Source organism: Cervus elaphus, chromosome 18 (genome assembly GCF_910594005.1).
Source record: "Cervus elaphus chromosome 18, mCerEla1.1, whole genome shotgun sequence".
Lineage (NCBI taxonomy): Eukaryota > Metazoa > Chordata > Mammalia > Artiodactyla > Cervidae > Cervus > Cervus elaphus.
In genome coordinates, this window is record NC_057832.1 from 33,290,123 (window position 1) to 33,318,035 (window position 27,913).

At 34.8% G+C, this 27,913-nt stretch overlaps 1 protein-coding gene across 3 annotated transcripts in view; it reads right to left on the minus strand.

Moving 5' to 3' along the window:
* Positions 1 to 27,913, minus strand: part of AGMO (alkylglycerol monooxygenase) — a 373,576-nt gene that overhangs the window by 176,821 nt on the left and 168,842 nt on the right. For 2 of the 3 annotated variants that reach the window (XM_043872920.1, XM_043872921.1), the window contains exons 6-10: positions 16,914 to 16,980; positions 16,460 to 16,525; positions 16,290 to 16,369; positions 11,743 to 11,877; positions 10,139 to 10,255 (exon numbers count right to left, since the gene is read on the minus strand). In XM_043872920.1, the coding sequence (XP_043728855.1) occupies positions 10,139 to 10,255; positions 11,743 to 11,877; positions 16,290 to 16,369; positions 16,460 to 16,525; positions 16,914 to 16,980 (465 nt within the window). The remainder of the gene's footprint in view (positions 1 to 10,138; positions 10,256 to 11,742; positions 11,878 to 16,289; positions 16,370 to 16,459; positions 16,526 to 16,913; positions 16,981 to 27,913) is intronic. The other variant, XM_043872923.1, reaches the window with a different exon arrangement.

A 27,913-nucleotide genomic window follows, 5' to 3' on the forward strand; every position in this document is an offset into this window, starting at 1 on the left:
ATATCCTTGTTCACCCTATGTAAACTTTATTATCTATAACTTTATTCTGTTGTGTTTTCCATATAGCATCTATGTTTGTTGAGTGACCAAATGATTGAATATTTTACATATGTGTTTATTACTCATACCTTTAATATAATTCTAACTGGCTTAATAAGTAGTTTAATATTAAAACATTAAATATTTAATTTAATATAAATGTATTAGTTCTTTAAAATTAAAAAATTCAGCTTTTTAATTAACGATTTAATAGTAATATACTAAATACTTGTGTTAAATATTTAAAACATTGACTGCTTTAATATTTCTATATTTAATTTCATAAAGAACAAAACCATCCTGAAACTCAGTTTAAAGGAAATAGATTCCTCAAAAAAGGAATTCAATATGGAGCACATGTTTCCTTAAAGAGTCCATTTTTCTATGGAACTTTTACGTTTTTCCATATAATATCTTTTGTTGGGCTTGCCAGGTGGTACCAGTGGTAAAGAACCCACCTGCCAATGCAGGAGACATTCTCTGATTTCTACAAATTCATTGTATGAATATGTATTGAGCCTTTGCTAGACAGTGTGGTAAACAGGAGTTTACGAGAGTGAGCAGGAAAGTCAGAATCCCTGCCCCAGAAACCATACTCCTTCAATGCCTGCTGGTTGGACAATAGTCTGGCTACACTAGAGCAAAAAAACAGAATAGAATTTATAGACTTTGATCACTGTAAATACTTAGCCTCCTGTGTTTTAAACAAGAGGTGAAATGACATGAAGCTTGTTAATTTTTTTATAACAGTACAATTTCATTTTTCATTGGGCTTCCCACCATTTCACACCATTTACTGCTAGTATATCTTTCATGTAGAATATCACTCTCAAGTGCTAAAATGGAATTGTTGTAAATTAAGCATTGAATATAAGTATTTATCACAAAAATGAGGATGTCCATAACTATAAAAAGCTTATGAAGCAAGGAATTAATTTTTCTCCTTTAAAATTATCTTTCAAATCCCAAGCAGTTTGGTAGCTCTTATTTCCTTAGGTTTGCTGGTATAGGAATCACCATCCAAGCATTTATGCCTGAAGAACACTACTTCCCTGCTACTTTAAGTAGATGAGAAAAAAATACTCATAAGGCAGCATTAACTGCATAGGAATGCATAAATCATATGCTTGTTGCTTTAACAATTAATGAAAGTGTGAGAGTCCTTCCTTGCCCATAGGTATATAAGGAAGAAAGCTGTTTTCTTCTTGAATGGAGATATCACCCTCTTACTTGTTCATGGAAAAAAAAATTCTGGTGACCAACACAATGACCTTTTATATTTTCCCACACAACAAACCTCACAAAGGGAGATAACAGATCTATACACTATGTCCTCAAATAATAGTAATCTCTTATGTAAATTCTTTTTTTTGAAGTTTATCATCAAAGATAATTTGATAAAATTTTTCATAATTCTAAGGATTTAGAGATGAAAATGTCTTCATATTATTATATCACAGTGGTATATTTTTAGGAGTTTCACTGTAAGGTGTCTGAAAAAGTCTACTAAAATCATTATTTTGATTCAGAGTGCTCATTTTCACAAACATCTGTAAAAATAAGGTAAAAAATTCCCTAATAGTTAAACGTCCATAACCTCTGATGTGAAGGCAGAAAATTTGGTTGGAGGCATACCTGCTCCACGACCTCATCATCCCCATGACTCTAATGGCTTCTTTTAGACTGAAGTTGTTGTTGTTCAGTCACTAAATCATGTCTGACTCTTTGCGACCCCATGGGCTGCAACATGCCTGGCTTCCCTCCCCATCCTTCACTATCTCCCGTAGTTTGCTTAGACTCATGCCCATTGAGCTGGTGATGCCATTCAACCATCTCACCATCATCCTTTTAGATACCCTGAGCTGAAACCTGAAGGCTTGAAGATGCTTCCCAGAATTACAACTTAGATACAGGAGCAGAACTCAAGGCGATGTCATAAGGCAATTTGTAATTCTACGTGAATCTAAACAATCTATATCAAAATAAAATCCTGTTTTCTTTTTAAAAAGTCAATATTGACTATATTTTTTTCTTCTACATTTTCAGAACTTTTGGTTACTACTGAAGTATACATAAAGATATTCGATTAGAATGAACATTTTCTATAATTTCAAACTAGAAGCAAGCAAAATAAATATATATCAAAGGTGAAAATACATTGCCTAAAATGTATAACAAATACACACTTAAGAAGCTATTAATTTATATGGAGTTAATGACTTTCTACAAAAACATGTAAGAAGTAAAAGCAAAAATTTTATTTTAAAAAATTTAAGTAACATACCTTGAATAATTAGTTTCAATTATATTTTAAGTTATGATTCTACTCTGTTAAGAAAAAATGAATGTGCACTGAACTCAACAGAGAAACAAGGATCGATTTTCCCTTCCACTTGAAAACAAAATAAACAATATATCAACAAGGCAATCATTTTCAAGACCCTGGATATTAGGCAACAAAGACTAGCGATTCCAGGGAAATGGGATACAAAAGGCATGAACCCCTACTATTGCCCCAGGCTACTACCTTGAGAGAGCTTCTAGGCTGCAGCACAGAGGGAACTCAGAGGGGTCTGGCAGACTTCCTGATTTGGGGAAAGAGAGCTGGGGTTTTGGAGAAGCCCAAAGAGGCTATTGTTTAGAAGAAAAAGTTAGTTGCTCAATCATGTCTGACTCTTTGCAACCCTATGGACTGCAGCCTGCCAGGCTCCTCTGTCTATAGGACTTTACAGGCAAGAGAACTTGAATGGGTAGCCATTCTCCTCCCCAGGGAATCTTCCTGATCCCTACTGAAACTGTGTCTACTGCACAGCAGGCAGATTCTTTACCGCCTGAGCCATGAGGGACTGTTTGGTAGATAGGACCAAAGAGGAGAGAGCTGCATAAACAGAACTCTCTTCATCTGCAGAGGGTGCCCACCCGGTCTCATACATCAGCTCATGCATATATGGGGAGACTATCAAAGGCTAGAAGAGAACTAGAGTTCACAATGCCCAGGGCTCACAGCAGGGCCAGCTCTAGTACAAGTGGCCACCAGCAGAATGAACCAGCTCATGATTCACTGGGAAGTGGGTAGAGAACATGAAAGGGTCTTACCTCAGTATCGAATAGCAGTTAGTCCAAGGCTGAGCAAACTTAGCAATGAAAGGTCCTATGACATTTGCTTAGGAAGACATTCACATTGATATTATCATTATCATTTTTGGATGTTCACTACAACTATTCCAGAGGTCACTGGAATCTTTCTAAGTTATCAGTATTTGTTTTAAGATTGCACTAAACTCAGTATGCCAACTTTTTCTATACTCTTGATAGGATACTTTTATTTTTTCACTAAGAAATAAATAGAAATATTGGCTATACACCTTTTAGATCTTTCCCAAAATATAAAAGATAACAAAGGTTTTAAAAGACAGTCTCAGAGAAGCAAACTTCCTTTCAGGATGCTCAGTCACTCAGTTGTGTCCAATTGGTTGCAACCCCATAGACTGTAGCCTGCCAGGCCTCAGCATCCATGGGATTTCTCAGGCAAGAATACTGGAGCAGATTTCCATACCATCTGCCAGGGGATCTCCCCGACCCAGGGATCAACCCACTTCTCTTGCATCCCAGGCAAATTCTTTACCATTGCGCCACCTGGGTAGCCCGTCTTTTCAAGAGGATGACTTTTAGTAAATAAGACCCTCAAAATCTGTGCACTGAGATTTTGAGTTTCCAACACTGAATTAAAGTGTCTAATTTTTACATAGTTTTAATAAATCAAAATGAGATATGAATTCAAATTATAAGCAGTTTATGGTACAGGGTGTTTATTATATGAAAGCTTTTAAAGGAGTTGCCTGATAACTGATCAAACTTTAAGACAGTACTAATAGTATGAAGATGTATTTAATTTCAGTTAATATTCCATTATTTGATGCAAAAGGCATTTTAAACTTTCAATTTCCCACTTTATCATATTTCAATACAATGGACAAAACTATATTTTTCATTGGCATTCACAGGAATCACTTTTCTAAGTTCCTGAAATCTATGCTTATTAGACAGGTAGCTTTGGTTAATAGCCTCCCTTTACTAATACACATTTATTACATTCATTTCATGGCTTTAAATTATAATTGATACTCAATTTAGCCTACATTTCTTTTTTCATATTACTTCAGTTACCACCTAAAAACTTTAGGAAATTAAATTCAATCCCAGTGGGCTGCACTGGAGGAAAACAGTATGCACTGAATATTGACTTGAGACGTTTCACGTAGGTCCTAAATTAGATCTAATTTGAGCAAGTGACACTCTCTGTTATGAAAGTACAACTAGATATATTGATTTTTTTTCCTAAAGATCTGTTAAAACCTGTCAATATGAAAGCACTGCTGCAAAAGTTTACTGCCCATAATGTTTTACAGAGTACAGCATCCAGGGGAATTGAAGACTATAAAATCCTGTTTCCAGACTTATATGAATAATCTCAAATGCCTCATTAACTTGAAATGTATCACTAAATAATCTGTGTTAGACATATCTGCACCAACTTTACTATACATTCTATTATGTGAAAGTGTTAGTTGCTCAGTCCTGTCCAACTCTTTGCAACTCATGGACTGTAGCCCACCAGGCTCCTCTGTCCATGGGATTCTCCAGGCAAGAATACTGGAGTAAGTAGCCATTTCCTTCTTCAAGGGATCTTCCCAATCCAGGGAATGAACCTGGGTCTCCTGCACTGCAGACAGATTATTTACCATCTGAGCCACCGGGAAGCCCATATTCTATTATACAACCTTATTAAATATTCAAACTGTTTTGAGTCTATTATTGAAAAGGATAGCATTGCCTTTAAAGTTTTACTTTGGAAGCATGCTAGTGCATCCATATTTCCATTTCAAACCCTTATTCATGACATCACCCCATGCAGTGAACCCTGGCAGCTTAGGAATTGATTTCCCAAGCATTACTAAAGTAAAATCAACATGAAAGACTGTGGGTCATATCACTAAACTAAACAATATCTATTTAAATGTATGCATTGCAAATTTCAGTGAGAAAGGAATGTGCCTTTTTACATCTTTCTGGCGGCCATCAAATTGCTTTTTTGACTCTCAGAGTTATTTATGCAGAATTTGCGTACATTAAACAAGTAAGTGTTTATCTACTCTGGTATATGCGTAAACAGAAAAGGCTGTCCGACTACAGCAGGGTCTGCTATTACAAGTCAGCCACAACTTTTCTGTGTGATTATTGGCTACAGTCAACCTGGAAAAAAAATATTTCTGTTGGATTTTAACGTCTTCAGATGCTTTTAAACATCCCTGAGACTACAAAGGCACTACAGAATTTTGCAAATAAGCAAAGTTTTTTTCCCGCTAGTTGCACAGCATGTTTTTAGCAAAGGAAAACATGTGTGGGAAATAAGCAAATGCACTTTTCAAAATTAATTTGTGTCAAGGATGAAGCTGTCTCCAACTTTAATTTCAATCTGAAAAGGATTTCATCACTTGATATTTCTCTTTGTCGACATATCTACATCAGTTTCTCATATAGATTGTTACGACAGTGGAAAAATCTTGCGAAAACCATGCTATGAGTTACATATTGTAATGTACACCCTGTCTGGCTACATTTTAACCCAAGTAGCACTCACTCATGCCTACACAGTCAAATTCTTTTGGTGAACTTAATATTAAGGCCTCTCTTGCAAAGTCAAAATGGGTAAATCTTCATTTTTATTTCTGTGAATTAGGTTAATTTATTTTGAGACTATATTTAGTCTAAAAATTCAATAATGCCAACTGTACTCAGTATTGATCAGTATATCAAAAGTTAGGTAGATATTTAGATATAGATGATGCAGCTTTTTTTCTGGTGTTACTCAATTATCCAACCTCCATTAATGCACATATATTTTAATCATAACGTAGGAGAACAAGTTAAAATAACAAAGTAATCAGTGATGGGATAATTATGTAATATTGAAGACACGATTATGAGGCCCTAGGTGAAGCAATTAATAAGTCTAACCATTATGTTAGTTTGACATCAACACACGCATTGCTAAGAGTAATGTAATCCATGCTGCTTTTAAGAAACCTTTGCTCCTGAAAGAAATTGTTGGCTTCAAATTTTGTTTCTTTTGCAGCTAAAGACAAATGAACTTGCTACAACGTGGAATGGTTTCATTAGTGTAGCACATATATGACCCAGCAAAGAGTAAACCCGTATATTTCCTATCATGATATTTCCAAAGCATTTCTGGTCACACTGTATCCTATTTCTCCTTTTAAGTTCATAGAATGGAAACTGGAAATGAAATCATTGTTTTCTGCTAAAATCAGGGAAGTCTTTTCTGCAGCTTTTTTTTTTATTAAGTTATACATGGAGTGAGAGCACAAGTGAACTTGTCTATTGTCCAAAATTAGAGTCACTATGTATAGCAATATTGGGTTATTAATTTTAAATGCAAAAAACACACAAACATACATAGATCATTAAAGTCTTTAAATAATGTTTAAAATTAAAATGGCTTTCTTCAAGGTTATCCAATAGTGTCTGTAGTAACTTTCTGTAAATCTATTTTATTTAGCAAGATACACTGTGACATACAGTTATTTGTCCAACCAGAAAATATCCCCCATTTCTACTATATTAATACTCTGCTGATCTTATCCAGGTAAAAAGAAGGGATATGCTCGGCAGGAAAGTGAACCCTTTATCCCCAGGGATTGAATTATGATATGATTTAATATGATTTATTCATATGATATATTCATGGTTAATTCATGACCTGGTGTTAGTTATTGTTTCAGTGTGGGCATATGAATTCGTCCTGAACAAAGAGACATGAAAGGACATGTGCTGAGAAATACTCTGGAATCTTTCCCCTCTCTTTCTTAAAAGAAATTTCTAAGAAATGACTTGCTGCTTTTGGTGTCACTGTCAGGACAGGATGCCCAGAATTGCTGTAATTGTGATGATGAAAGTCCAGAGAACTGTAGAGAAGCCTTTTGGAAACTCTGAATCTTTGAACTGCTAAACTAATCAATCCTCGAAATACTGGCCTCTGAATTTTCAGTTTCATTTAAGCTGCATTTAATTGGATATTCTGTTCCTTAGAACAGACTCTTTGCGACCCTGTGGACTGTAGCTTGCCAGGCTCCTCTGTCTGGAATTCTCCAGGCAAGAATACTGGAGTGGGTTTCCATACCATCCTTCAGGGGATCTTTGCAACTCAGGGATCGAACCCAGGTCTCCTGCATTGCAGGCAGATTCTTTACCATCTGAGCCACCAGGGAAGCCTTTATATATTAAAGTTATTTTAACATAACCTTATACTAGACTAATTTTTCTGCGTATCTTATTTATCAACTTCTACTATGGAGCTTTCATGGATAGACTGATATCTGTCAATAATCTTTGAAAAAGGTGATAAATCTTGCCTGAATTCACTGCCCGCTAATCCCATTTGTATTCATATGCATTTTCTTGATTTTTACATTTTCTTAGACTTTTTCACACTAATTTTTATGTCTAAAGGTAATTTCTATTAGTTTTTTTTATATCATTGTCTGTTAGCACTGTATCATAGATATATATATTTTTGCTCTTTTAATGCACTAATTCTCTTTTAATAGTCTTCAGGTAGCGTTATGGTAGAGTGGGGTTTCCCTAGTAGCTCAGCTGGTAAAGAAGCCACCTGCAATGCAGGAGACCCTGGTTTGATTCCTGGGTTGGGAAGATCCCCTGGAGAAGGTTACTCACTTCAGTAGTTTTGGACTTCCCTGGTAGCTCAGAAGGTAAAATATCTACCTGCAGTGCGGGAGGACATGGGTTTGATCCCTGGGCTGGGAAGATTCCCTGGAAGAGGGCTTGGCGATCTACTCCAGTATTCTTGCCTGGATAATCCCATGAACAGAGGAACCCGGTGAGCTATCGTCCACCGGGTCACAAAGAGTCGGACACAACTGAAGTGACTTAGGAGCAGCAGCAGCAGCAAACTGTCAATGAAGTCGCTGACCTCCTCATGTCCACTCTATTTTTGTGTTCTAGAAGTTTAATTTGATTATTTCTAAATGTGCTTCATCATTGTCTTGATTTTCCATAATTTCTAATTTCTTTTTAATTTCAACTTTGCTTCTTCAAACATTAAATTTACTTAATTCATGTTTTAATTGATTTTATTTTCAAAATCTATTAACTCCTTTGTTATTTCTGCTAAGTGCTTTGTCATGGTGGCTTTCTCCTAGTGTGTTTCTGTGCTTTTTATCTCTATGTTTATTATCACTGAGCTATTACTTGGGGACTATGCTGAGACTTGTGTTTGAGAGGGCTGCTCTAAGCATGATTTGAACATGAGACTTTTAAACATGAGTCCTCACCTGACACCAAACTATGTATTTAGTTTAGGTTTATAAACTAATGATTAGTGTAAATCCTGCATGCATATTTGAGTGAGAGATGGTTTGTAGCTAAAAAATCACAGGGAAGACTTTTTTTTTGCCTACTCAAAGCCAAGTTCAGTAAGGGCAAGTTTCTGTTTTATGTTTCTTTTCCTCATCCTCCTCTCCATCCGTTCACTAAGAGTATTTCTTTTGCTTTCAGTTGTTTTACTTGAAATTCTATAACTGACTTTCTACCCATGTAGACTCTCAGCTTTGTTTCGGGTCCCTTAAGGAACTGACCAACAGTGACTATTCAGGGCCTGGGCAGCTGGCAGGTCAGAAATAGCACCTCACTGAACCTGAATTTTCTCAACATTTTCAGCATCTAAGGAGTACCTCAATTTTTTTTGCCAACTCATCTATGTAGTGTAAAGAGTTTTCTTAAAAATTACATTTTGCCAGCAATTTTAGGTGTTCGATACACCTTAAAAAGATGTCAGTGTATCTAATCCACCTGGCTGAAAATGGAAACACCCTTTTCCTTATTTCTTTACAGCCTAGCTAACTGTTATTCACACAGAGCTATGAATGAGTCCTCATTGAGTCCTCAACATTCTTGACTCAGTGAGGTTCTTTTATGAGGTATGTATTTACTTGGTGACAAAGTCAAAGACACCGATTTTCCATTCTCCCGTCATTCTACTTTCTATTTCACCTATTTCCTACCTAGCTGTGTATGCGTGCTCAGCCACTTCGGTCGTACCGACTCTTTGGGGCCCCATGGACTGTAGCCCACCAGGCTCCTCTGTCCATGGGACTCTCCAGGCAAGAATACTGGAGTGGGTTGCCATGCCCTCCTCCAGGGGATCTTCCCCACCCAGGGATCGAACCTGTGTCTCCTGTGTCTTCTGCATTACAGGCAGATTCTTTACCTCTGAGTCACGGGGGAGTTCTCCAACCTAGTTACTTTATTATAATTTATGTATTTCTTTGAACTATTTTAAGTATTTTTTGGAAAAAAACATAATGTGAATACATCTATGATACAAAACAAATACTTTAAAATACTTCTGTTTTTATCTTTTTATAGTTTACAGGGCGTTGTTATACACATTATGCTATTCTTATTTTCTTCAAGATGTAGGCAGTGAGGGTATTCTTATGTGGCCAAAAAACTATTCCCCAGGTAGTAATGCCTAAATCAGAATCCAGATTCTAAATCCTGGTCCAGTGCTCTTGTGCTTGAGTAAGACAAACTGAGTATTTTGAATATTTAGAAAGAACACAATAAATAAACCTCACCATATGTTGCAAATCCCCTAAATTCAAGTTATCAGGGTATTCTCTAACTGAAGATAAGCATGTTGAAATTGATGTAAAGTCCACTTTCCCCAAAATACTTGATTCTAACTTCTGAAATACTTTCCTTATAATTGTTGAAGAATTTATTTCTGGCAAATCACTTCCTACTTGCCATTTAGATTAATAATTTACTATTTGATGGACACTTTATACAGAAATATTTTGGATATAATTAACTTATAATTGGCTCAATTAATTAAATTGATTGTAGATGAATTTGTTTACCTGTTTAAATGTGAGATATTGCCAAAATTCAAAAAACTACAGAAAAGAATAGAGCGCAGGGAGAAAAGAGAGCTTATTATCATTTTCAGAGTGACAGATAATTTTTTCACACTCTATTTAAAATTAGCACTACTTACAGATTTATCTGCAAAGGTCTCTTCATAAAATGCCAGTATCAGAGTAAACTGTACCAGTACATATATCTTCAATAGCTGAGATGCCGATGATGTGAAAGGAACTTCTTTCCCCTCGACCTAGGAAGATAGAAAAAAACTTTTCCATGATAGTGCTCCATTATCTCTCTCATTGAAATTCACACTAAGTGAAGAGGAGATATAAAAAAAGAAATGAAAGATTTTGCTTTTTTTTTTAATCCTTGAAACGATTTATGTTTATTACTTCATATAGAAAAAATATAAAAATTAGGAGACTTGTTTCTCATTTCAGAAACATTATGAGTTTGATCTTGTCTGCTTTATATAGAGCAATGTAAGAATTGATACTGATGATTAACATAAACAAAATGAACATGTTAAATGAAATATTAAAATATGTCCATGATTATATGTCAAAGTATAGCAAAAGAGAAAATGGAAGGTGATTTGGGGTAGTGGAGATAATCTTGCTGCAAAGAGAAACACTGTCTTATTGAAAACAACTTTCCCAGACTACAGTTTCCCAGAAACACTATAATCCTATCCTTATAATGCAGATTTAGGCATCGATATGACTTTAAAATATTCACTTAGAATTATCTATTGAAAAAAAGGAAAATAATAAATGAACCATAGCTGACTAGACTCTCTGGAGCTGAAGTAAGCAAACTATTTTCACCTCTATCAGTTTAGAATGCTGTTCTATAACTAGCTGTGAACGTAACCAGGTGTCTGGGAAATTCCAACACAGCAGCTTTCATAACTGCAAGAGAAAAAATCCTTATTTAAATTGAGATTTTTAAAAAATAACATATTCAAATAAAACATATGACTTCATTTCCTTGAAATACTGGCTAATTTTTATACTCATAATTATCTCTGAAATCAAGAGTGGCTTATTGTTTTTGTATTACTATTAATGAAAGTTATCTTGATAAGCAATCACAATATATATGCTAAATGATTGGAAATAAGTTCCTTTTTCATTTTCATCAGAGGAATTCCATATTGAAACTGAATTTTTCATTTGGATTTCTATGTTTTACATCTCCACTTTGCTTAATGTTTTATTTTTAATGGATTTCTGCATTTACTGCTACCACTACACTATGGAATGAATAAAGTTGTGGTCGAATCCAATAACCACATCATTTTGGTGTGGCTTCAGATCCTCAATTCTGTAGATCTCAGTTTTTCATGGACAAATGAAGACTGGACAGAATCATCCAAAAGGCTCCCTCCATCTCTCACATTCTAGGTTCTGTGAGGGACCCACAAGTGTCTGTGTGGTTTCTGCACTACACAAAGGCTCTTGGCTGTGGGTTTGAGCCAAGAAAACCAGTCTCTGGTGCTCTGCCCCAAACCATGCTCCCTAGGAGGAGGCAGCATCAGTCTGAGAGACCGCACCCCTCTTATTGGCCCCTAGGTGGTGTCCACTCATTAAGTTACACATTGTGTGACTGCATCTGCCTCAGGAAACATCTTTTTTCAGATTTGCATGAAGTCAGCATGAATTACAGGCTGGCTGAAGACCTGACAATAGGAAATTAATCTTTGCCATCATCAAATTCATGAACACTATTTACCTCTGGGATTTCTTCAATCAGTCCAAGTCTTGGTTTACCTGGACCCCATCCTGGTCCTTTAAATATGACAGAAAACTTATTGAAGAACCCAGGCATGGCCCAGAATGTAGTCCATATGTTAACTAAATGATGGAACTAGAAGAATAAAAATATAATTCATTTGAAATAAGGAAAACCCACAACAAAAAGGTTACATACATTAAGTCATGTGTTTTATCTTATTGTATAATGCAATTTATATATTATTCTTTAATATATAGTTATATATAATTTGCTAATGATGATTAATATGCAATTGTGTTATAAATTGAAATTTATTCTATGCATTCTATATACCTTTATGCTTAAATGTATTCTTATAAATATTTCTAAAACTCCACAAAGTTTGAAATTTTTAAATATGGGAATAGTTTAGAAAAATCATCAAAGAATAAAAAAATGAGTTCAGAGACTTTACTACCAATGGTATTAACCAGCAGCCTGCGCACTGAATAAGCCATGTTGAACGACATCTTTTCTAGACTTGCTAAACAGTTGTTAAAGTTGAACTAGAATCATATGAATATGTGTATCTGCTATATACTTTTAAAAGAATTTTATTTACCATATTGAATTACAGGTAAACATATCACATTAAGAAAAAAATTTCAGCACCATTTCTGAGGGTAGATTTATAAGTATTTTTCATATTCTGTAATAAGAAAAAAGTTTACTGAGTCAAAAGTTTACCTTGAGGCTTATAACAGCAATTTACATTCTTTAAGTAACACACATTGATAGGTATAAAGTTAAAGTATGCACAAGTACTCATTAAATATTGGCTATTAGGATAATTAGCTATATATGCCACACATGTTATAATAATGCATCATAGAATTAAAAATAGTCCTAGATATTGGGCATCAGCTATAGACTCTAAAAATGAGTTCTATTATCAGTGTAGTGATAAATTAATGCAGAGAGACGTTTTGGTTCTATCAGACTTAGTGGTCTCATGTGTACTTTCATGATCTCTTACAGAATTTAAACTGCTAACATTATAAAAATGGCTTTTAAAATTACTTGAAATATTACAGTAAGGACTCTAAAGCAATTAAGGAACAATGTAGGATTTAGCTGAGGCTTTGTAATAAAAATAATAATAATACAGAAAATTAACAGCATGACACATATTAATACACTTACCTGTTTTGTTATTTTAAAAACTGACTGCAAGTGTATTACTATCATTCCAGACACAAGCCATGAGAAATATATGGTAATGTTTTTAAATAAAGAGCACTTTCTCACTTATTTACTTATTTCTTTGCCAATGGCCTGAAATACCTGGACCCCAAAGGAAAGCAAAATGAATGGTCTACGCTTAAAAATAAAGAAGGAAAAAAAAGCCCTCTCTATCTAACAGGGGCCATTCTAAGTTGATTTTGAATCCTCTGCTGGAAAGGCAAGAAATTTAGCTAAATATAGAGGGATACAAATGAAAGTAGATATGCAATTTTGTAAGTTGAGGGACTCCTAATTATTACAATTTCCTGATTTGATATTTCTGACAATATAAGGGAGTATGAGAAGACTAAACCTTAAACACAGTTCTGACAATTATTATGCTGAAGGAAATTTTATTTGAGGGCAGAAGTCTGGATTATTGAACACAGATTCAGCAGCAGCTCATAAAGACCTGTGATTGTCTGAGTATTGTGTCTTCAAAACCTAATCGTCCAATTCCTTGTGCAGCTCACGCCATGCAGTTTTCAACCTCTTATTGTATCTCAAATAAGAGCCCCTTTTCCTCCACGTGTACACTCCCCAAGCCTTGCTAGTTAAAGGATCACCATGAACCAGCAGTGTTTGCATCTCTTGGCAGCTTGTTAGAAACACAGAGTCTTGGATGGAATTCGACCTACTGAACCCATCCTTTAATCAGATCTTCCCATGACTCATATGCACATTAGGTTTGAAAGGCTCTCTCCTAGTGGACAGAGACTAAGCTGTATTTCCTTTTTAATCTCTACATTATGAAGACAAGACCATACCCAATGAAGAAGTGTCTTTAAGTGTATTATCTTGAAACGTGACTTCAGTTCTATAAAGAAAGTACCTAGAAATATTAAGAAAGTACCTGGAAATATTTGCTAACATCTTCCTGGAAAAAAAAAAAATCTATCACATTCTTAGTAGCACCTAAGAGTGAGAAAGTGAGAGAGGAAAAAATTACCATTAGTTGAGAAGAAAGAAGAGAAATAATCAACTTTTCTCTTCTGAATGGTGACATAAAAATGCCTTTTTTTTTGAAAAGTGAAGTAAATTTATGACAGCCTTTTGCATAAAATTCAGCTGATCAAGTTTGGGACTGGGACTTCAGTCCACTCTACTTTTAGGCTTGAATCTGACAAACTGTGAATAGTTGGAGGAATTATTTGAATCCTGGGAATCTCAGTTTTATCCACCAAAAAAAAAAAAAAACTGAGGCTAACAGAAGATATGAAAGATAGCAGAAGATATGAAAGAGATGGGAATACCAGACCAGCTGACCTGACTCTTGAGAAATCAGTATGCAGGTTAGGAAGGAACAGTTAGAACTGGACAGGGAACAACAGACTGGTTCCAAATAGGAAAAGGAGTATGTCAAGGCTATATATTGTCACCCTGCTTATTTAACTTATATGCAGAGTACATCATTAGAAACACTGGGCTGGATGAAGCACAAGTTGGAATCAAGATTGCTGGGAAAAATATCAATAACCTCAGATATGCAGATGACACCAGCCTTATGGCAGAAAGTGAAGAAGAATTAAAGAGCCTCTTGATGAAAGTGAAGGAGGAGAGTGAAAAAGTTGGCTTAAAGCTTAACATTCAGAAAACTTAGATCATGGCATCTGGTCCCATCACTTCATGGCAAATAGATGGGGAAACATAGAAACAGTGACAGATTTTATTTTGGGGGAGTTCCAAAATCACTGCAGATGTTGACTGCTGCCATGAAATTAAAAGATGCTTACTCCTTGGAAGGAAGGTTATGACCAACTTAGACAGCATATTAAAAAATAGAGACATTGCCAACAAAGGTCCATCTAGTCAAGGCTGTGGTTTTTCCAGTAGTCATGTATGGATGTGAGTTGGACTATAAAGAAAGCTGAGCACCGAAGAATTGATGCTTTTGAATTGTGGTGTTGGAGAAGACTCTTGAGAGTCCCTTGGACTGCAAGAAGGTACAACCAGTCCATCCTAAAGGAGATCAGTCCTGGGTGTTCATTGCAAGGAGTGATGCTGAAGCTGAAACTCCAATACTTGGGCCTCCTGATGCGAAGAAATGACTCATTGGAAAAGACCCCGATGCTGGGGAAGATTGAAGGTGGGAAGAGAAGGGAATGACAGAAGATGAGATGGTTGGGTGGCATCACTGACTCAATGGACATGAGTTTGTGTAAACTCCAGGAGTTGGTGATGGACAGGGAGGCCTGGCATGCTGCAGTCCATGGGGTCGCAAAGAGTCAGACACAACTGAGCGACTGAACTGATCTGAATAGAAGATAAACCTTAGTAAGTTTTAACAATGGTTAAACATTTGTGCAGTTAGCAATGCCCTGCATATAGTCAAAGCCCAATAAATGTCAATTTTCTTACTTTAACTTTCTTTAAAAACTTTGAGGAAGTAGGTTTGTAAAGCAGACCCAACATGAACTTGCACTTTCTCCCTTTCTGAATGCTGTATATCCAGTCCCCTGGACAGAGCTGTCATTGACTGACCTCTTCAGTTTTTCAAGTATTCTTATCTTTTTCTCATTTACTAGTCCTGACCCTGGGGAGTGTTTGCGGTGGTCTGCCGCTGACGGATCCGAGGTTCACAGACATTCCTCATCTCTCTAGTGCCAACCATTGAGACCAGCGAACAACCAATACCACATGTCTGACAGAAAACTGGTCCAGGGCAAAGAGTCTTAACAGGTGAGGTAATGTGCAGACCTAACCCACCCATAATAGCTCCTGACACCTCAGTCCAAGAAGAAGAGGGCAAAGGCCTCACCTTGAATTTCTAACCAGAGTCATGTAGCCTTGAAGCAAATAATTTTCTTACTCTGGGATCAGCCTTAATTATACATTTTACTACCACTCCTTCTGAATACACGAATATATTTCAGGTCTATTCTGAGAGGTATGTTGCTAAAGAAATATATCTTTTAATTCTACATAACAGACATCTTTTTTTTTTTCTATTTTGTAGACTTTAATAAACATTACGATTAAAATGCTTAAAATAATATTAACTTTTTTTTAATTTTTATTTATTTATTTATTTTTTTTGTCATACATTGATACGAATCTTTAAAAATTGTTTCAATGAACTGTTTTCAAATTTATTTGGCCCAATTTGATTCAAGTATTGGAGTGCCAGAATTATTTTCAAATTCTTTTACAGCTAAAGTAAATTTTTTTTCAGGTCAATGTAATTAATGTACTTTTACCTTTCAGCAACTAAATTTTCTTTCAAATATAAAATTTATAAAAAGATATAATCAATTCAGAAAGAATAAAATCAATACCATTACCTGCACCTTGAAAGGTTCAAATGTATTAATGGGATGTGTTAGACCATATACAACTTTTTCATTTTCTGCTTCAAATGTCCCTGGAAGATAAACAATAATGATATGATCTTTGACTTTCTGTGAATTAAGGAGTTAATTTAATTTTTTAAATCCTTATACTTTTTACTTACCAAAAATTCTATCCCATATAATAAGAGTTCCAGCAAAATTTTTGTCTATGCAATAACGGTTTCTGCCTGTGAGACAAAATATTAAGTTTTTTTTTTAAAAAAGGAAGTTATACTTTTGAAACAATGATATTCCTAAAAATATCTTTTCACTGACAACATCAGATTCTATAAAGTGTGTACTCCATCGTCTGGTGAACTCTTTCCCACTACATCTGAAGAGATCTAAGGAAAAAGGAAAATCTAAAAGCCAGACATGGAAAGGTTTTTTGGTTGTTTTTTTTTGTTTTTTTCCCTCCAATCCTTGCTTTGAAGATGAGGTTTGTCCAGCTACAAAAGAAGCAGCAAATGCCTATTTGTAAAATGTGTGGTGACTAGGTTGGGTAATTGTGATGAAACAATACAAAATAATATCATTTTTTTAAGAAATGAAGAAGAAAAGATCAAATTTCCTCACCATGATGAACCCTATGATGGCTAGGAGTATTAAGAATCAGTTCCAAAGGACCAAGGTTCTCGATGACCTTTATAAAAGAAAAGGAACACAGTTATTATTAAATTATATGTAATATTTAAGTACTGACATTAAAATTCCACATGGTTATAAAATGTTGCAATTTTCAGAGTCAGAAAAAATTTCTCTATCTTCTGATGTTTATATAAAGATAGCAATAAGCTCATCATATATCTAAAAGACAATATAGCATAGTAGTGAGGTTAAGAGCTTAATTGCCTCAGTTTAGTTCTTGAATCCTCTGTTTATCATTATGTGGTACTGGGGAAATTACTTAAAGTTTTTGTAACTCAGTTTCCTTACCTTTAAAATGGGAATAATAATGGTATCTGGCTTCCCTGGTGGCTTAGACAATAAAGAATCTGTCTGCAATGCAGGAGAGCCAGGTTTGATCCCTGGGTTGGGAAGATCTTCAGGAGAAGGAAATGGCAACCCACCCTGATATTCTTGGCTGGAGAATTTCATGTGCAGAGGAGCCTAGTAGGCTACAGTCCGTGGGGTCACAAAGAGTGGGACATGACTGAGGGCTAACACTTTCACTTTAGTAACTACATAACAGGGCTCTGAGGGTTATAAATGTTACTGTGTTTGGATGCCACTGTTGCCAAGGCATAATTCTTTCAGGTTTTGTGTCATTTTATGTTATTCACCTATCAACTATTCTTTGTTGATTTATAATAACAGAGCCTAACTCGGGGAAAGAAAACCAAGTATTACATTTATTTTCTGGAGTTGGAGTCACCCAATAATCAGTCATGTAGCAACTTACTATTGCAGTAGCATTGGTCCTTGCTTATTCAAGTAGATGCCTAAATGTTCTCTGACTGTAAATGCCCCATTTTGCAGTCCATTTTTGAGGCATATTTCAAAGTCAAATATGTAAAGGGGCCCTTTTTTTGGTATTAGAGACCCTTTAAAATTTGGTCTAGAATTCTCTAATGTTCTCTCCCAACATTTCTCAGTAAGAATCCCTTGTGCCAGAATCTTCAAGAAATGTAGAAACCAGACAAGTAGCATTAAAAAGAGCAGGCCATATATAAGACATTTGTTATGATATATGATTAATATTAAACAATGTGGGAACTCTTTTAATCTTGATCACATTATTCTTTCTTCCATCAATGATGGGAGATAACAATCTTTTATTTTTCTTTAATCATAATCTAAATGATTTGTTAGAATCTACATATTACAAAATTAGTACATTTTAATGATATTTTAAGAGCTCACCTCCAAAGTTAAAATCCATTTAAAGGATATGTTAATATAAGGAATAAAGCAACCTGTTAAATACTGCCTAAAGGGAAAAAACCTCACTGACAATCATGACACTGGCATAAATTTGGCAACAAGTCAATGGTACATGAAAAAAATAGGGAATGGGACTGCTCCAAACACAAAGATATTTAAGATACATAACACCCAAACATATTGTGGGGAACCTGTTTAGATAACAAACCAAATATAAAAGATATTTTATAGGCAATGAGAGAAAATTGATTATAAATATGGTATAACATAATAAAAATACTTTTATTAGGAGTTATAATGTCACTGTCATTGCATAAGAAAATGTAGTTGTTTTCTGAGTTGTATAACTAAAGTACACATGACATGAAATCTAGGTTTTGCTGCATTATATTTGGCAATTAAAAGTAAAAAATAACTAATGAAAATCAATCAAAATCATTATGTTTTTATTGAAATAAGTTGATTCACAATGTTGTGTTAGTTTCAGATGAACAGCAAAGTGATTCAGGTAGACATATCTATTCTTTTTCAGATTCTTTTCCACTACAGGTTATTATAAGATATCATAACGATTTTTAAATTGAAGTGATAGAGCTATGAACATTCACTGTACTATTCTGTCTAGTTTTCTGAATGCTTGAAAAATTTTAATAAAAGAAATTACTACTCTGGTATTATACAGTCATGCTCATTTAGCCAGTTGAAAATATTAATAGATCCCTACAGTTCCAAACAAACATCTAGATTATAACTCTTTATGTAGCAGAGTTTAATCACATTTTGGCAACCTCTGACATTGAAACATCCAATTTACAATTGCAAACATGGACAGCTGCAGCGGATACGCAGTCCTCAGCTTGTTGGGGTTCTGAAAGTTCCTAATGTAGAAGAAACAGCAGCATTGCCTCATAAGGATGCCACAATTCTCCATGTGGCAGGTGCAACCAGCATCTCCTCATGAGACTCACTGTTTACACACCTGAAAGAAACAGTCCTTGCCCTGTACCCTGCTGACCAGCTTCTAAGGGCTTCTTGGTTTCCATTACGGAACAGACATGCAAAGGATACAAATGTTTGCAATGCAAAGGATGTGTAATATTGTGTAGGGTGTTGATTTAGGCTCCTCTCTCTCTTCTTGTCTCTCTTTTCTAATCTATAGTTCTAGTGTCATTTTCAAAGTTATATCCATAAGAAATGTATTATGAGGTCCAAACAACAGACTTTTTGGTTGATTCATAGACCAGAACTCATTTATATATGAAAAACTGTAATTTTTAGTTTCAGGAATTCAAAATATTGTGGATATGTAGCCCTTATATCAGACCACAGTTCTATGAAATAAGGTGCAAAAATATTATCCTACAAATGCATTATTAATCACCAGGAATTGGGAGGGGAGTTAGTGGAAACAACCCTGGATTTTATTGGACTCCATTGCTTTGTACTTGATGGAAAAATATTTGTTGAGAAGAAGAATGGTGATGGATAGAGAACAAAAAAGTGGGATTTCTCAGCAGTCAGGACATTGAAATCTGATACTTTGCACAGGCCCTGTATCTCTGGCAGAGAACCAGATGGGAAAGGAGAAAAGCATTTATCCTTGTTTGTCTCTTTGGTGGCTAACATATGTTACAAAAACAGACAACAAAAGGGGGTGGAGGAGGCCACGCTAACCGGCTTCTGCTACCCAGATGCATTTCTGATCCCTGGTCCTGGTGTGTGTGCAGCCACATTTAAAGCCACACAAATGGTGAGTGAATTCAGATGATGGGAGCCTTGGCTGAGGGCATTGTTTTTTTTTAAAGTCAAGCACTTTTCCTCAAAGAAAATCCTTTGCTTCTGCAGGCTAACGCATGGTGATATCAATACTGAAAGTGAGATTTTTTTTTTTTTAAAGTAAAATGCCAAGTACAACACAGGCAACCACAGTCAAATTTCCTGGTAGTTCCTATGAGTACCTTGGAGCTGGGGAAGACCACCTCAGTGTGGGAGATGATTCATCATTCAGACAGCCCAGTCAGAACCTCTCCTGAAGAAAAACCCTTCTGATTCAAAGTCATGGAGAAGTCATTAATAATTAATTTGTACTGAGTGTAACAACCTAATTATCTCCCACTTTTGCAAATTCAGTCGTTTAGCAATTCAACTATGTCCAGCTTTGAATCACTTCCTGAAAATATGCTACTGTGAAAATAATTGGAGCTATTCTCATTTTTTTAGAAGTTATTTATTTATCTTGTCTTTTTAGACTTAGATGAGTTAATTTAAATTATGAAATTTTAGAACATATAAAGGACTTTAAGATAGTACAAGACTGTATTATAATAAAGCATAAAACTGAAACTCAGGGAAGCTAAATTACTAGTCCAAGTTTAAATATCTTGGAAGAAGCCCTAAAGTCTTCTCAGTTTCAACTCTAATCCTTCTATAGCTCTCTCATGTTGCTTTTAAAAGATATAGCACTTTTTCCATCAAATAAAAGTAATCTACATTTTTAGAACTTTAATGGGAAATGCTAACTAAATGCTTTCTGACTACATTTCAAAATGAAATCCAGGTATTTATAAAGACCCCAGGAATTTCAGTTTCTAAATTGTGCTTATGGTTATTTTAGACACTTCTAGAGTTTCTTAGATCTCTGAAACAATGGTCTGTGTTTTGTAGCTGTAGTTTTCTGTCAGGGTTTTTTATAACCCGAAGGCCATGGGTGCCTAGAAAGGCCATTTATTGGCTTCAGAAGGCCAAGAACACCCTGAAGTGTCTTAGCAGATTTTATGAGTATGTGACTATTGGTATTTTTCTTGGGGAAACTATCACTTTCATAGGATACTCAAAGGGATCCTTTAGTCCCCAGAGGTTAAGAATCAATGTCATAAACAGACAGCTTTAGATTATATCCCTTGCCTTTCTTATTTATATTGTGCTTTTAGTTTCTATATTATTAAAACTTGGGTGCTAATTTCCCATCCAATCTTCAAAGAGAGTAACTTTAATATTTTTCTGCCTATTTCTTGAAATCTGTGTTTTCCAAAAAGATTATTTCTTAAGTTGTTTTACTTGTTTAATAATAAACTATTAAAAATGAATAAATAATAAAAGTAACGATTTTGTAAGTATAAGATGCATCCATTCTATTGATCAACATTTACCCAGCAGAAGTACTCTGGACTGGATTTGTTGAGCTGGTCACAAACTCCTCATTTTTCTCCCCACAATTTATGGTGGATGTAGAAAAGAGTCAAAATGTATGAGAACAGGAACCATGAGTTTCCTCATGTCATTTCCCTTCATCAAAAATAAAACAAATTCAAATGAAAGTATGTTCATAATAAACTAAAGTCCAAACATCTGGAGTTCAAAGCTGTTCACAATTCTTCCTCAACACCTTCATGTTCCATTCTATTCCACTGCATTCCTGTTCTACCTCCAATGTGTTAGTCACTCAGTTATGTCCAACTCTGTGAGACCCCATGGACCCAGGGATCTCTGTAGACCCAGGGATTGAATCCGGGTCTCCTGCATTGCAGGTAGATTTTTTACTGTCTGAGCCAGCAGGAAAATCTTTACCTCCAAGACCTACCTAAATTTTCCAAGCATTCTTTTTGATTTTTACAAAGGGAATTTCGTTTTCCTCTTTCTGAATACACATCAAGAGATCACTACTTTTTATGTCAGGTTGTCCTATGTTCTAGTTATTTGTATTCATTTCTTATATATTCCAGAAGTTCCGTGAAGACAGAAACTGGAACTCTCCCTTCTCGAAGTTTTTCACAGTACATAACAGTAGTGCCTCGCACATCGTGATTGATCAGCAGGATGTGCTGGGGAGATAAATCTGCCTCCACACTGCTTCTCTTAGGTGGGGATGATTCTTCTTAAAAGGGGGTGGTCATTGGCTGTCTCAACTGGGGAAAGTAGTAGTGTATCTAATGATTAGTGCACTTTATGGGCTTTGCAGCTGGCGCAGTGGTAAAGAACCCATCTGCCAATGCAGGAGACACGAGAGACTCAGGTTCAATCCCTTGTTTGGGAAGATCCCATGGAGGAGGAAATGGCAACACACTCCAGGATTCTTGACTGGAGAATCCCATGGACAGAGAAGTCTGGTAGGCTACAGTCCATGGAGTCCCAAAGAGTCAGATATGACTGAGCACGCACACACACACACACACACACACGCAATGGGTTTCAGTGCTGCTAAACATCCCAGAGGGCACAGTCCCCCAAAATAAAAGTTATCTGGTCCAAAATGTCAATAGTTTAAGGCTGAGAACCTCTAAATCATGGGTGTGTCTTGCTGAGCTCCAGCCTTGTGTAGTTCAGAATGGAAGCTCTATATAATTTCCGCCTTCTAATTGGGAGGTCAGAGGGGTAGAGGTACATTAAGGAATGAGCCTGGTAATCACTCCCAAGGGTGGAGGCAAAAAATGAGTCTAAAGTGTCCTCAGAGATTAGAGCCAGGGAAGTGAGTCCAAACATAATGTTCATCCTAGTGAGGTCAAAAATTAAGATAAATAACTAACTAAAATAAAGGGGCTAAAAACAACAACAAAAAGAAATACAAAATCACAGAGGTTAGATGATAGGATGGTTGGATCATGGTAACCATTGGCAGGTGACTTTCTTGAATTATCTTTATACTCTCTTAGAACAGGTTTGTTTGGACTTCAGTTTTAATGAAAAGAATCAGAAACAGAAAATGCAGTTTCCTTGTCATCAAGTGCTTTGAAATTTTTTGAGAATTCTCATAATACCTCCTACGCTGTCCCATCCACCCTCCAGTTGCACTCTGAGTAAGCTGAATAACTTAGAGGCCTAAAAGAGTGATGAAATTTCCAAAGTATGTGGGTTACCGACCTGAAATAATTTTGCTTTGGAAACTGATAAGCTAAGCAAACTAGTACGTGTGGTAAATTAAATATTTAACTGTCTACTATGAACTGGCTGCAATTAATTCTTTCCATGATATACTTCTCAGAAGTCTCTCTCATTACTGTACATTACATGAAAAATGTATCTCCAGTTGAAATAGAAAACTCACTTAGACTTGAACTCTAAAAGCATTAAAATAAATGTTCAAAATTAGTGTCTTGTCTGAAATTATTTCTTATAAAAATAAGTCCATTTTATACATTTCTTAATTTCACTGATTCTTCTGATTCTGAAATCTTGGTTAGATTTTTATAATTAAACATACAGAAATAATTAATGGTTGCTCAAGTTGGATGACAAGACTTCCTTTCAACAAAAGAAATTAATTCAAGAGAAAAGTATTTCATTTGCCCATATTGCTTAGAAAATTTCCTCCTCTCAGCTCACTCTGACTTTTGAGGTTAGGGAAGAGAACTTTCTAAATCTAATTTTTAAAACTCTTAATTCTATTTTTTTTCCAGTTTTAGAATATGAGAATATCATATTACATAATTACCCTGCAGTTTTTCTATCTGCAAACTGGCACTAAAATGCTGAAACATATTATTAAAAGATAAATAGATATAGTTTTAACAACTTACTTTTTAGGAAGAAGGCATGAGTTTATAGTTATTTGTAAAGTTCTTTCCAAATAAGAGATGCTGACAAATATCCATGCTTCCTGCCTGAGAGGAAAAAATTATAATAGGGAAAATGTGTCCTAAAAAAGCATGTGCTTTACAGAATTCTCATTATAAAAATGAATGTGTTAACAATATGATAAATGCTAAGGAGCAACTGGGTTGAGGGTGAAGTGAAACAAAATCTCCACAGTAGAAAAATACCTGCATTCAGATGAGCGTCAGTTAGAGTGACGACATTGAGTTTAACTCGTCAAGACTTCTCCTTACAGCATCATACATGATTGATGTTCCAGAGGGACCCACGCCACTGCGGGCCTCTGGGTTTTACTGCATCAGTATTTAAGGGAAAAACTAAGCCAGCTTCTAATACATTTATCATCTGATATAAAAATTATTGTCACGTTATATTTATTTAACTGAGAAATACACACATGAAGTACAGTCTAAAAATGTCAAAACCTTTCAGGTTAATTAGTGGCAAGATTCAGTGCAAATCCAAATTAAATTAAGGAGATGAATAGTTATACTATGATTATTTGCCTTTTTTCTATCCAATTATCTTTCATTCTTTCTTCCTTTCTTCCCCTCTCTATTTTTCACTTTATCCTTTTTTCTTTCAGCTACCCATGGGTGTTTATGTATAAAAGAATGTGGTCAATCTCTTATTTGGAAAGATCTTTACAATTAACTATAGGCTTACCCATATCTTTCTGAAAAGCAATTGGTTATAAATATTTCTATGACATTCCAATAATATATTCCAGTATATTAGTCCAACTTACAGTTTACAAATGCAAAGGGTAAAATTATTAATGCATATACATAGATTTATTCCTATTAAGGATATTTATTATATGCACTAATCATTAAATCCAAAGTCAAATGTCAATCAACAATTTTAGTTACCAAACCACTGATAAGTGTTTTGTATTAGTGTTGGAAATAATCTGTTTCAGCAGATTAAAATCTGCATTTATAGGTTACTATTGAAGTCTATTATTAAAAGCTACTTACAAATAATCAGAGCAAGAAGTCTCTTGTCGGCAATTCCATTCATTCTGTAAACTTTTACTGCATTTCTATGAAGTTTGCTAGGTTTCAGAAGCAAAAAGAAACAAAGTACTTCCCACAGGAAGCATATTACAGGTACTTCCCATAGGAAGCTTATTTACAGTCCATTTCTTCAATGGAAATGTACAGTTATTTCAGAAATAAAATTTTTCCAAAAAGCTATCTTTCTCATAAGATTTTGAGTTTTGGGGGGAAGGATGAGAAAAAAAATCAGTCTTTTTGTTTGTCTTCAATTGCAATGCCCAATACAGATATTACATTTGAGCTTATAATCAATTTGAATGAATAATTGGCACAAATATTATTTAATAAACAGTAGATTAAGTTCCTTTTCCAGGTCTCAAGCTGAAAATCACCTTTAGTAAAGATTTATGCTTTTATTTAGTTTCCCTTAGTTCAGCTTTGCAAATAGTCCCATTGCTTGTTGCTGGAAAACACTGTAGTGAGAATTCTCCCTTGTTCATGAACTTCATCTGATTATATGGAAATTAAAATAACCTATGTGGGTTTCACTTATTCAATAGACATTTACTGAGTACGTATTTTATAGAAAGTACCATGTTAAGATCTTTTAAAAGGTCACCAAAAAAATAGAAATTAATAAAATTTAGTAGCAGGTAAATTAACTATTGATTTAGAGGAAGTATAAGTGACAGTGTTAGATTTTATTATTGCATATATATATATATATATATATATAGTAATATGTTATCCACTCTCAAGAAAATCTATAGCAACTCCTCATAGAAAAAAGGATAAAACACATAAACACTACAAGTCAACATATTAAAATAATTTTACTTCTTGTTCTGAATTAGTTGATCTTTAAACACCCATTGTTTTCCTTAGGAAAACTTAATCAATCTGAATATTAATGGATAAATTTATATTGTAGAGCACCTGGTGGTGAAATGTAAAAATAAAATCTTGATTACACCCTCCAGTAGATCTGTTGTGTTAATTCAAGACAACACATTCAAGTATTTAGACAGATGGCAGTGGAGGTCATATTAGCCTCTGATTTCTCTACAGGGAAGCAAGAGAAAGCAGAGCTCTTAGGATCTATGCTTGTCTGCCTAACTTCACACTTTGAAATCCTCGACAAATGCTGATTTATTCACAGCCAAATGTTTTCCTATCTGATTAGGCAGTTTTCTACTTCAGTAAGCATGTAATATGGAGGTAGCCGAATTTCCACACTAAGGAGTGAAAAAAAAATATTTAAGTTTGGAAATAAAACAATCTGGAGGAATTAGGACTGTTGGGATCATAAAGAGCTTCATAGGGAGTAAATTTTTTGATGAATCCATACTGTAGGGTTAAAGAGTTAAAAGCTTAGTTTTAAGAAGAATGAGACTAGGCTATGTTTATACAATAAACAATGGTTTTAAAGGACCATATTTATAATAAATTAGCTTAAAGGCTGATTCTGATCGCTTATGATTGTATTATTTCTCAAACAAGAGGACAAGAGATGGACAAGTTAGCATTCTATTTTAATTCATCTCAGTTTACATTTTGATTATGACTTTTAACTTTTCCGTAAAAAAAAAATGAATGTAAGGAGCTGCTGAAAGTGTTCCTTCAAAGGGAAGTGGGTTCCAAGTGACCTTTTTTTTAAACAACTCCAATTAAATTGACATGGGGAAAATGAAAAATATTCATATGCACAACTACATAAAACTTCATTCTCGTGTAACATCATTTTATACTTACAATTTGGGCACTCAGTGAGAAAAGAAACCATGTAATTATTATTATTAGTAGTAGTAACCCTATGTTAAAAGAAAATAACTGATAAACTGAGAGGTTAGGTAAATGTTTCACTCATTCTAAGACTCAATACATTGTGACTGCCATGATCATATTCCCAATTTCAGTGTCACTTTGACATTCATTAATTGACAAATATCAGTGATTACCAATCTTGTACCTGGCCCTAAGTGTTACGTGCCTTCATGAGACAATGGGAAAACAAAGAGGAATAAAATATTGTCCTTGTCTTCAAGAAGTTTACTGTCAGTTCCTACAGTCCTTATGCTCAAACTTCATCACATCAATGTTCAATCTAATATCTAAAGGTCTTGTTCAAAATGAAGTTTTCCTACACTGACTCTCCAAAGATTTGAACTCTGGAGTTCTTAGAAGGGGACCATTATTCCACATCTTAAATAAGCACAAATAATTCTGATGCATGTGGGTGATGCACAACAGTTATACTAGCTTCTATTAGCTCTGTCTCTGTCTCACCAATTCCAATAGTTTAGTATTTTTTCACTCTTTCATAATTGCCATTCATTGAAAACACATTATTTTCCAGACTATGTACTTAACACATGCTATTTCATTAATCCTAATAACATTCCAATAGGATAGATAAGTCTACTTTCACTTAACAGATTTGGAAACAAGGTCAAAGATTTTAAATAACTTTACTAAATATCCATACCCACCCCTTCAACAAAGGATATAGAACTACTATTAAGCAGATACTTTTAGATTCTGGGAACATATTAGTGAAGAAGTTGTTTAAACCTCTAACAGAGGATAGACTTCTCTTTGACGATAAAACCTATATTCTTAGCCATTAAGTTTTATTACTTCCTTTCACCTGAAATGTCTTCCTCTTCAATTCTGGTTATAGAGTCCTATCTCATTTCTTGTGTCTGAAGGCCTCCAATTTCAGCTCTAAACAGACATTTTTAAACTGATGATCTGTGAATTTTTAAATAGTCTAATGACAATCTTCAGGAAATTCAATAAAATTCTTAAAATTTCACCAAGTTTTTCCTTTGGGAAAGATTCACCAGAATCCAAAAGTTTCTGGAAGGAGGCTGTGATTCTCAAAATGTTAATAATAAGGGGTACCAAATCAGGTCAGAAAATTGGAATCACTCTTTGACCCTAGAATAGGTAATTAAGAAATGTTTTTAAATATACGAACTTCAAAGAGATTTATATATCCAATACATGTGGAAAAACACTATTAATACATACATGAATAAGCAGGATGGGGGTGAGTTATCTTAAAAGGTAACTAGAACAGAACAAAAGATTCTTTCTAAA